A 12415-nucleotide genomic window follows, 5' to 3' on the forward strand; every position below is an offset into this window, starting at 1 on the left:
AGAGACTACAAAAACTTTTCCATCTATATATACTATTTCTCTAAATATCTCAAACAATTCTTTTATTTACATCATTTCAAAAAGACCACAGAAATTATCTTTTTCGAAAATTCTATTATTCATATCTTCCTTTGTTTTTGTTTACGAAATTTTTCTATTTTCCTGCTTTTTTTTTTTTTTTGCTCTGCTGTTTTGCCATTTTTGTTTACATTTACCATACAACGCAACTCATTGTTTGTTTATACACGAAACAGTAATTTAATTCACTCACACCCGTTCATTTTTAATTTCCAAAATGCCGAATATTTCATAATTTAGCGTTTACAGTTTAAATTTACCGTTATTGCTGACTAGAGACGCGCGCATATAGATTTAATTGATTCACACAAATAAACACTTGCACACTTACAACACTTACAACAAATTCAAATTCAAATTCACTTAAACTCTCTCATTTTTAAACGGCAAGTGCGTGCACATTTTATTTCGACTCCGTCGTATACGTCCACTCGCTGTGAAATGATAACACCTTCTGTTGAATGTCTTGCCGAATAAGTGTCCAACCAGCCGGGCTATAACATAGTTGCAGTCGTTGCTTTACAGTGCACTGTTAACTTTTGCAGAATTCATGCACTGTTAACGGCGAGATTAACGCGCTGCACCTGCTACATACCTGCCGAACAGCAGCAGCGTTATTGTTACATATTATAGCCATTATAACTGATAATAGCATTTCATCTCTGTACGCACTGTGACCAAAAGGCCGACCCCCAGCGCCCACCGTTGCGGCTGGCRATAATCACGCCGACACCGTTCCAYTTGTCGCTGCTGCATAATGTTGAGGCAGGTTTTGGCGCCATTGCCATCACGTGTTCGGTGCTCTTTTCAACGCACTTTTTTCTTGTGATTTATCACATTTGTTTTTGTAATTGCTTCACAGCTGAACTTGAACTACAAAGTGGCGTTGTGTTGCTTTCATTCAATATTGTTGTTGTTTTTGTATACACAACTGGGTGGTTTGTTCGATTGTGCACTTTGTTTTTGTAGGCGCTCTCTTTTTTGCCGGTTAGCTGAGTATGCTCTCATTAGATTTGTGTGGTGTTGGTTGTATTTTGCAATCACATTTTGCACTCGGTTTACTGTGTATGTGTGTTTGGTTGCGTTGTTGTTTACATTGATATAGAGTTACCACACTGTTGAAATTATATAAAATTACACAAATATGGCATTTTATTTTGGGTTGTAGTAAATTGTTGCATCTTGAAAACTTATTCAAAATATATTAACAAAGTTAGGTTAAGTTAATATGGTAGGCCAATAAATTTAGAGTTTTRTGCGTAGCTAACATACCTTTACACCAGGCATCTTTTGCTTTGTTCACTTTGAGCCTTCTTTCCCAGGAAAAGTGGAGTCATATATTCGGTGTTTGCCTAACCGCCACTACCCACTGCGCTATACCCGAAAGTATAATGTGTATATTCGCCTGCGCCAGTAGTCGTCCAGCCGATTTTACTGCGCAGTTTTCAGCGAAGGGGCAGATCTCAGGTAATTATATAACCAAGTAGAGTACACAATTAAAGAGAAAGTGAAAACGGCATCAGGTTTAGATATGCAAAAAGTCGTAAACCTCGAACACACAAAATTATCCAAAAAATACCCAAAATAACTCAACTTGTAAATTTAATGATATGGCAAGCTTAAATTTGGGTTATCCTTAAAATTTGTGTTCTCTGTGCGCAAGCGCACTGCTTAGGGTAGGCGGTAAGATTTTCACAGAATAGAGGTGGCCAGAAAAAAAATTTATTCGAAGAATAATTAATAAATCTTATGTGTAAGAAATAAAATGATAGAAACATGGTAGCGCCATCGTTTCCTCATAAAATGTAGAATAAATAGACCAATAGATTGAAACAAAAACATTTCTTGGTCKCAATCTATATGTCTATCATTCTAAGATGGAGCTATTACGATCCATTTGAAATAAAAGAAAATTCTCTCAGCGCTTATGTTTTAAGTAGATTATTTCATAAAAATGGTTTGATGAAGTGTTCATGAGACCGTGGTGAGTCGATTCGACGGCGTTTGCAGCAACTCAGACTRTACTATGGAACAACTTGGAACATTTTATGTCGGAACTTGAACACGTACAAAATACGGCTTGTGCAAGAACTAAAGCTCGAGCTTCCCAAGAGACATTGCTTCGCTATATGTCCTCTTGAAAAGTTCGAAACAAATTTTGTTCAGTGATGAGGGCCATTTCTGATTCAATAGGAAGCAGCTGCCATTTTATACAAAAAAAAACAACGGTTTAGTGTGATTTGTGGGCCGGTAGTGTCATCGGTCGTGACCTCGGCGACATTTGGTTTCAACGAGAGGGCTCCAYTTTCCATATATCGCATCAATCAATGGATTTATTAAGACAACACTTCCGTGAGCAGATAGTTTCACGTTTCGGGTCGGTCGTTTCAAGGACCTTGGTCCACCAAGATCGTGTGGTATTACACCGTTGGACTTTTTCCTGTGGGRATATGCAAATCTGAGGTCTATACCTACAATCCCGCTTCGATTTACGCGTTGGAGAAAAACATGACACCATTAATTCGCCAGTTACCGATCGAAATGCTCGAACGAGTCATCGAATTTACTCAACAAATGAACCATGTAAGATCTAGCTACGGCCAACATTTAAAAAGGTAATCTTTCGAATGATAATAAACATTCGCCATTTAATTTGAAATATCTGTAAAACAAAATGTTTATTAAAAATTAAATAAAATTTAAACTCATCTGGATGAATGAAATTTTAAAATTGGTTTCTTTTATGAAATCTTCCATTGATGCATTTGTCGGTGTGCTGGCGTACAYACCACGTAAACGCATTGATGCCGCCATTGCAAGGCGCTAATCTACGAGCCTTTCCTCCACSACCACTTAGCCCACCACTTAYGCTTAGTGAGCAAAACGTTCAATGATTGTGTTTATTTTTGTTTTTACTTGAACTTGATATTGAAAAACTTTGGCGATTGTTATGTAGGTATTATTGGTGCTGAGACGACGTCGCCAACACTACAAGCGCCCACACCATAAAAATAGCAACAGCAGCAACAACAGCAGCAACAACACAGCAACGACGGCCAGCACAATCATAAAGTTAGCAACAAAAGAACAATTGAACTATGTAGTGTAAAATATTGCAAGAGAGCATGCCAATAGATTGACTGAGAAGCCCACAAATAAAGCAAGTCAATCAAGGGTTAAGATCAAGGACACAAAAGAAACGGCAAGAAGATGTCTAAGGTTATTGATATATGTACATATACCATATGAAGAAATAGTAACTGCAAGCGCTCGAAGATTAGTTCTCAAACGCAAGCGTCAACAACAACAAACAATAGAGAGTACAGTGAGCGTGGAAGAATGGTAGACAGCACAATGACATATTCTTTTCAACACTTCAAAGTTTACATAAGTGCAACGATTTCATTGAATGTATTAAATTACAGTTTTTATACAKACATACATATGTATAGACATATGTGGAAGCATAYTTGCTGCGTTGTAATACACAAACGGAAACGTTATTAACTCTTTTCACCACCATTCAGTTTGACTTTGATGTGACTTTGAGCAATCGTTTGCTTCAATGGCCTCATACACAGCAAAACTAAATCCATCAGTTAACCAGCAGGATTAAAACTTTTTGTTGCATAAATGCCAACATGCAACAAATGAATGCAAAAGTAATGGCGAAAAAGTGCTTGGCAGCAAAACGGAAATTGTGAAGGATTTCATTGGAAAATTTAATTGTGACTACTTGCCTGTCAAATCAAAAAAGAGAATATTTGCAAATATTTTTTTTCCATAAAATAATGGTGGTAACCCTCAAAAAAAAAAATAATACTGTATAACTTTAAAAGCATTTTTATGGACGTGTCAATGTGTTTTTACGTGAATACTTGTCTATGAAGACTAAACTCCACGGTGCTTTCTATTGCTAGAAGCACATAGATCAATACAATGCGTTGATCAGCGCCCCAAAGCATAAATGCATTTTGCACTTAATTTTTGGTTCCAATTGGTTCGGGTGGCTAGGGACACCCTAGTCACCTTGGACGGGTTCGAAGCCCATCTAAAACCTCTGCCGTACTTTAGGTCCGGCACCCGGCCGCAGTGCGACTCCACATTGGACAAARTGCCCTTCCTGCATTTAGGTTTAAACCACAGCCACCACGAATCTCCACAAAGGGCCAAACCCAATGAGCAGATTGGAGTTACCTCCAAGGGTACCCGTGGTACCAGGCTTAAGTCTTTTGTCTGACCTTGTAGCTTTTGCTACTACCAGTTGAGTCTCCAAAAACTCAATGACTGGTTGTCACAGCGACAAATGCCTTATATTTTGAGATATAAATATAAAGCTAAGARTTTGACTTCCAGCAGAATATTATAGCACTTATCTGACTTAGACCATGTTGACATCAAAACATGGTCTCCAAAGCCTGACATAGTGCATATGGCTTTTAGTCGCCTCTTACGCCTTGCCACGGGTATATTCGGTTTCCTCTCGAACCCGGAGGGGTACCCCTACCCGCAGGGGGAAATTGTGAAGAATTTCATTGGAAAATTTTATTGTCACAGGCAAGTAAATAAAATCAAAAAAGAGAATATTTGCAAATATTTTTTCCATAAAATAATGGTGGTAACCCTCAACAAAAAAAATAAAACTGTATAACTTTAAAAGCATTTGTATGGACAGTCAAATTATGCAAACTGCTCGGGTCTTTTTTCAAACTTCTTTGAAAACATATACTCTTCTTCATCTTGTTAAATCCAAATGTCGGCGAGATCACGAGCTYCCATTTCAGGCATRAAATTGTSAKTTWTCATGGGGCGATAACAGTCGCTATTGGCGGTTACGTTCTCAACGGCATCATTTTTGAAGATATGTGAACCAATGATTACGCCGGCCCACAAACCACACCAAACCGTTGTTTTTTCTGGATGAAACGGCAGCCCTTGAATCTTTTCAGGTTGCTCTTCGTCCGAACAAAATTTTACTGAGACCGACGTCTATTCGATTCTCCACGGCCTTCGTGTACACGGAGATGGTGTTAGTAATAAAGTACCTTGGATCACAGGCTCATATTACCGCTCTAACTGCTCAGATACAACCATTTTCTAAGCTCTGGACATAAAATAAGCGTTCTGGGTCTTCAATCCAGATTAAACCTTTTGTCTAGCTCTAACACAAACTCAGTGAGTCAACCAAAATCGATCATTTCAGGTCCCAATCTTTAAATTGTTTGTGTTCCCGGTCAAAGAGATTTTGCTTATAATATTACCCTTATCTCAATTACATCAATTTGGAAGCTGATCGGTTCTTCGTTGTCCCCTTGCGTTCTAGTACTAGACCTATTAACCTTCATCCGCGCCTAGGAGGTAAGTTACTTGCTCTTAGAAAAGTCAATCTCACCAATAGCTTTTCTCCGCTCACTTTCTTGACCTATTAACCTCCTCCCGTGCTTGAGCCCAACAAGCGCTGCTCAACAACCAGACTGCGAGAATATTCGAGACCAAAATGAACAATAGGAGGTCCCCTAAACTACTTGCTCTTAGCTAAGTCAATCTCACCACAATTGTAGGTATTCAGACTGGGCATTGTTCAATAGGTTCATATGCGGTGTGACTAAATATTTTGCCGGATGCACTTTGCCAAAGCTGTAGAAGGAAGGCGAGATGGAATCAACTTGTCTCTTTCTCCTCTATTCCCCGACCTTAGCCAGTCTTGAAATATCATATGATACACATTCTAGGTGAAGTGGTCTTAATATTAACCTCTTTAACAAATTTGTAGTAAGCTCAAAATTTTGAGTCGTTCTATAAGGAGCTGGTGATTCACTTTTAGAAATTGTTGGTAATACAAAAAATAAACGTTCACAGATCAACAAGTAAAATACATCTATTGGGTTCACCAAAATGAACTTAACCAGTCCAATAGTTATGAAATGTCGTTGAAAATTTTCTCACGTTGGTCAAAGGCCACATATTCTTCGATAAAACTTTGTCTGAAATAACCCAGATAACTAATGCAGATGGCTTCCACAGCAGCCATGCTTAACGGTTTTTGGATCTGAAAACAAAAACAGTAGCTCCATGCGAGATCATTTAAGATAAAAAACAAAACACKCAATTTTTAAACATTTCAAGTCCTTTAAAATAACATTTATTTATGAAGTTAATTGAAAAAATTTATCTAACTAATACTTCTGCTGCTTAGTCATATGAACAATCTGGTCATTGAAAATCCAGTCTTATATTGAAATCATTTACTCTTCTCCTCTTCGCCCTCATCATCATCTTTAATATGTAAATTCAGGCAACTGATGAAGAAGTTGTCAATTGTATTGTAAAGATGAGGTGAAAAGCTGCCAATCGAGTGATTTTCATCAGTATAGGACTAGAAAGAGAGTATAGCGAAAAGTAAACGGATTTACTCAAGGTTTTATGGAGAGCAAAGTGTACTACTAACCATTTCCTCAAACAAAATATTAGCTGCTTGCAGTTTCTTGGCAAACAACATCGAATTTTGGTAGTGCACATTATCATCGGCTGTGCCGTGGATCAGCAGGAGATCATGAACATTGAAAGTGTCAATCTCATTACGGAACACACTACTCTTCAGATAACCATACAAATTRTCCTCCTCCGTTGGCAAACCCATATAACGTTCAGTGTAGATGGTATCTAAAAAAGAAACCACAATTTTCTTATTAATTTCTTCCTTAAATCTCACTTCGACCACACTACTCACCATAATACAACCATGAGGTAACTGGTGCAACACTCACACCACACTGGAATGTATTATTCGCATCGTATTCCAGTGTTTTGAGCGTCATATAGCCGCCATAACTCCAACCCCAAATGCCAACACGTTCTTTATCGATGAACGTATACAAGCTCTGTAGATATTTTGTAACAAAAATCTGATCTTGTGCCTCCAAGTCGCCTAAATTGTTATTGACGCTGTATAGTAATTTTTTGCCCTTATTTCCGGTACCGCGTCCATCGATGAGTGCATAGATGACCTCACGATTTGTGGTCATAAATAAGTTGAAGCCAGTGCTGAAGGCGCTCGTAGCACGTACTGAGTTCGGACCGCCATAAACACTCACAATCATTGGATACTTTTTGGACTCATCCAAATTTGGTGGAAATTGTAGTTTGGCGGCGGCAAAGGAACCATCAGGTAGTGATATATTTAAATAAGTATTATCTGGAAACTCTTTTTGGGCAAATTTTTCGTGGAAATCACTGTTGTCTTGCCAGACAGCAACTTGACGATTGGTCTAAGATAAAAAGGTTTATATATTTAGTGTTGAATAGATGTCTCAAGATGTTCTTAGAAAAAACAATTAAGCTTTGTAACCATTTTAAGCTTAGTTCTACAATATGAATTGTTTCTCTAACTGCATGGACTAAAGATATCTACAAGACCGATGCCAGAAATTTCAAAATCACATTCTATAAACGGTTTATAAAAACTGGTTCTTTCGAATCTTTCAAKTTAGAGGTTATTTACAAAATCATTTCCTACATCAACATAATGGTCTCCAAGTTCGAAACTGAATGGAAAGCAAGCAAGAGTTCCCAAAAACCCTACTCTCTGCTAGAAGTAGTGATGGACACTAGGCCCTTTGAGCTTCCACAAAGACATCTACATCCAAGAGAATATTAGACCTAAGGTCTAGTTCTAACAGGTTTATGTTACCCATTACCTTTGTCTCAAAAATACGTATAATGGCTGGTCCAGGTCCATTACAATTCAAAACAAARTACGAGCTGTTCGAGCTGAAAGAGGCGCCAGCAGAACGACAAACGTTATTGTCAAGATCGCGCAACTCACAACTCAAACACACATTGTTGCGAAAGACGTGCATTTGAAAGGGTTGATCCTTCAAGGTGGCCTGATAGTACCTAGAAAGAAAGTTTTCAAGAACTTGGTCTAACACGCTTGTCATCGCCGGAGCTATAAGCACTTACAGTTCGTCGGCCGCCTCATCGTAGTAGTAAGCATTCAACACCGTGAAATTACCACGACTTTGCCACTGATTCTTGCCCGTTGCCAAGTCCAACTTCCACACTTGTTGCCAATCATCAATCCAATTGGTGAATGTACAGTAGGTAGCCTTACACACAGGTGTGCTTATCATAATCCAACCGGAGGGCTCGGACAACTGCGTCACCTCACGACATACGCCAGCCACTGTGCATTCCTGCAGCGAAGCCAAATTTTGACGACGATTCAGCCAAACCAATAAAATGCGTCCACTATCGATCCACACAACATTCTGTATGATATGGTCGGCCGTTACAACATCCACTGGCGCCGTAATATTGACGGGCACTAACTCTTTGGTATCTATATTGAATAGACGTAAACCCACAACTGGATTGGGTGTACCGGCCTTGGGATATTTCAAATCGAGTTCTTCTGGATATTGATACTCTAACAACGAATTGTTCACGTATCTATCTTCGTAGACTTGATATTTGAAAGTTTTCACATCGACATCGTTGAAATAGCCGCTGATCAAGTGTGTGCCATCCTTAGACCACCACATGGCGCTACCGCTAGAGAGCACCTCCTCTTCGTATACCCAATCGGGTATACCATTGTAAATTACGCCTGTAACACCATCCGTGGTCAGTTGCAACTCCTCGTCGTCTTCGTAGTGTATGTGCACATTGTTTTCGTAGATGTAAGCGAGCCGATTCTTCGACGGTGACCAACTGCAGAACTGCAACTTTTCGCCATTATGGATTTTGGTCTCAATTCTGCAAGCAAATGTGTTACTTACAATGAAAAGATTGCACTTTATATAAGAGTTTTTATTTACCTCGAGTCTATATCCAGCAACGAGTATTTCGCGATCACCGAATGCCTAAATTGTTGTTCGACATCGTAGCGTATCAGCAATTTCGTGTTGTCTGGCGAGAAGGTAATCGTAAGATCCGATGGATACACTTCCTGAGAATTTAAAAAAAAAAATTTTTTACACTTTTCGCTGTTCATGATCCAATACTACTTACGAAAATCGCTGGCGGTAAAAGTARAGAACGATTCAGCGTAGCCACATTGTATTTATAGAGGTAGCCGTCCGCTGCTCTGTAGGCGAGTTCGCGATCTGAAATATTGAGTAGCCGATAAGGTAAGCAAGAAGAAGAAGGGACATTATATMAAAGAACTATAGAAAAAAGACCTAGCGGTAAAATAAGACGACGCCTTGGTTTTAAACATCTTTGGTTCCTGGTCTTAGTCTTTTTATAAAACATTTGGTGATTTTAAAAAATCAGAAGGAAAATTCTTCAACACCGATTATGATGTACCCCAGGAGTTTCTAATTGTGGTTACCAATTGGGCAAATAGACCCAGATTAGCGRTAAATCCAAATAAAACTAAGTTGATTTTATTTACTAGAAAACTCAAATCCCCTGATCTTACTCCCCTCGTTGGGCGGCTCTATTCATCAACCGGTGGACAGGGTGAAGAACTTCGGGTTTATCTTTATTAAGAAGCTCTAATGGAAGCCATAGATAAAGGAGAAAGTGGAGAAAGCATATGCAATCTCATATTTTTCATTGTAAAGCAACAATTGGGAAGAAGTGGGTCCTCTAACTAAAAGTGTTGCTTTGATTGTATGAAACTGTAATTAAGCTAATAATGTTTTAAGCAGTCGTTGTCTGATGAGGCTTTGAAAACCTGCACCGTGTTCAAAGAACGGTCTTCATCGACGTAAGGACTACTCCAACAATGGCACTCARTGCCCTCAATGTGGGAAAGAACGCACTGAAATACTCACTGCTTCAATTGCATTTCTTCCATGATCCAACATAGATCACAACATCACGGAACCTTCTCTTGACAGCTAGTTCTCAGCTCACACACCTCCTAGAGATTTGTTGGCTGGGCGAAGTAGTTGATAAAGTCTTCTGTGTYTAGTTTCAGACTACCAGATCTGACATGCCGAGCCAAATATCTATACTAGCTTTATGCTCGCTGGCTGCGCACTTAGAACTAAGCTTCAACCGTCTCCCAAATTAGACTCGTATGGTCACAGCGSAATCGCTGAAGACTACAAAGCCGAACAGCTAAAGACACACCTTTGGTGAATCTAGCGCAGTTGCCTAGATTGTGGTAAGCACAAACACTTCGTCAATCGATGAGAATCTGATGATCTACTTTTCGGGAGTTTATGGGACAAAAATGTATCYAAGTGAGATTTATCGATTTTGGATGAATCCAATAACCTGACCCAACTCCCTGATGATCCTTTACCGTTTACCRAACTTAAATACAGTAATGGTAAACTGGCTCTGTACAAAATCATCATTCGACCAGTGCTATAGTGAGGAATCACGTCTGCAGCTCGAAAAGGACAATGTTAAAAGACTAATCRCGAAAAATTATTGAAACAGTCAAAGACGAGTTACATAGATGGTAGATAGGTGGATTATTAAAGCCCCGCGATTAAAATGGCTGTGTCATATGAATGAATGAGTGGGAGCAAAATAAAATTGTCGAAGCCAAAACGTTCAACATTAAAACAAGGGGAAGAACAAGATCGAGATGGATCGACAAATTGGAGTTCATGTCTTACTCATGCACATCTTCCAAGTGACCGAGATGTCCGAAGTTATTAGGTGCAGCAGGCAAAGGTGAGCCAAAGCTCACAAAACGCTGTAGCGCTAAGCCTAAAATACATAATTTTTCCTGATCCGAACATCGATCACAAATTATTTGACAATTTAGTTAAAATCATGCTGAGTTCAAATCCTTTTTCAATCTTTTACTGACAAAACACATTTGATCTGGTTATTTCTGCTACATACCAGCTTCTATCAATAAATTAAAGCGAGATTACGGTTAACTTATCTTCAAATTCCAATGCTAAATGCAATAAATTTTTAGGTAATAAAATAGAAAGCTCCCTCCGGAAATTTCACTTTAATCTCAAATATCACAAATAATKTAGATTTATGATAATAAAAATCTGAAAAGAGATTTATAATATCGTAAACTGATATCGTGACGAGAGATCTAGCAGTAAGTCGTCAAGGTCCTTTTTGCAGTTTTTGTCATAGAGCTAATAGGGTACAGTGGGAATGCTCCAAAATTCTACGAAAAGATGCAGCGATTAACGAAACGTTTAGAGATCGCAGGCTCTTGTACGACTCAAAGAGGTGATTTGGTGTCTGATGCCCACAAAATAGTAAAGTATTGCAAGGAACACCTYTGCAACCTGCTGAACGGCAGCGAAATGTAACATCTGGAGACGGCGAACCCGWTTCCTCAACCGATGTCGATGGAATAGATGTGCTATTGGCCGACTATGAAGAGGTGCGAACAGCAATTACTRTCCCGAAGAATAACAAAGCAACAGGGGCCGATAGTTTGCCGACCCATAAAGAGAAAATCAAAAAAATCACCTCTTAGTCGATTTTAAAGGCACCTTCGACAGCGCTTTTCTGAACTTGACATTCTCGCWAAACTAATACGACTGTGTAAACTGACGTTGAGCAACACCAAAAGGAGAGGACCTCTTTTAACCGTTCGATACTAAACGAGGTTTGAGATAAGGCAATTTGCTATCGTGTGACTTTTTCAATCTATTGGAGAAAATAACAAGAACTGCAGAGTTAAATAGAGAATCTACAATCTTCTATAAGCGTATACAGCAGCTGGTGTACGCCGATTATATTGATATCATTGGCCTCAACACCCGCGTCGTTAATTCTGCTTTCATGAGATTGGATAAGTAAACGAARCGTTTAKKTTTGATTGTGAASAAAAAAYAAGATAAAATATATCCTGTCATCGTACAAACAGCCAYCGCATTCGCGAATTGGCTCACACGTCMCTATCATAACTATGAATCYGCCACTGAATTTCGTCTGGCTTGGGACCCGTATTAACACCAACAGCAATATCAGTCTCGAAATSCAAMACAGAATTGTACTTGACAASAGACGCTACTTTGGACTGAGTAAACACTTGAAAAGCAAACGATCTCGACGATTAAAGACCAAACACTACAAGTCCCTCATCAATCCCCGTCCCGCCTTATGGTGCGAAGGCAAGCCAAGCAATGACCACAACTGATAAGTCGGCGTTAGGAGTGGTCGAGAGAAAGGTACCGTAGTCAATAATACGGTCAGCTGTACGAGATATRCGGTGAMATTARCATAGTACTGCGAATCAAGAGAAAGCCGTTACGCTGGCCAGGTCATGTTGTCCGAATGGACGAAAATACTGCACTCAGTACCTCGTATTGATTTTAAAAGCCAAAAAGAAACGACCGGCGCACAGTTGTTAGCCCGGCTATACCCGCGTAAGTGGTGTCCATGATGGTGATAA

General features: G+C 39.1%; 1 protein-coding gene across 1 annotated transcript in view; it reads right to left on the bottom strand.

Moving 5' to 3' along the window:
• Positions 1–6184: 6184 nt before the first annotated feature.
• The window catches only part of LOC108967857 (venom dipeptidyl peptidase 4), a 7693-nt gene continuing 1462 nt past the window's right edge, over positions 6185–12415 (bottom strand). Inside the window, exons 2-8 of the mRNA XM_018931478.1 lie at positions 9091–9185; positions 8898–9028; positions 8041–8835; positions 7776–7974; positions 6809–7346; positions 6527–6741; positions 6185–6454 (exon numbers count right to left, since the gene is read on the bottom strand). Of these exons, the coding sequence (XP_018787023.1) occupies positions 6320–6454; positions 6527–6741; positions 6809–7346; positions 7776–7974; positions 8041–8835; positions 8898–9028; positions 9091–9185 (2108 nt within the window). The 3' untranslated portion in view covers positions 6185–6319. The remainder of the gene's footprint in view (positions 6455–6526; positions 6742–6808; positions 7347–7775; positions 7975–8040; positions 8836–8897; positions 9029–9090; positions 9186–12415) is intronic.

The sequence above is a fragment of the Bactrocera latifrons genome, unplaced genomic scaffold (genome assembly GCF_001853355.1).
Source record: "Bactrocera latifrons isolate USDA-ARS-PBARC rearing strain unplaced genomic scaffold, ASM185335v1 scaffold_2, whole genome shotgun sequence".
Taxonomy (NCBI): Eukaryota; Metazoa; Arthropoda; class Insecta; order Diptera; family Tephritidae; genus Bactrocera; species Bactrocera latifrons.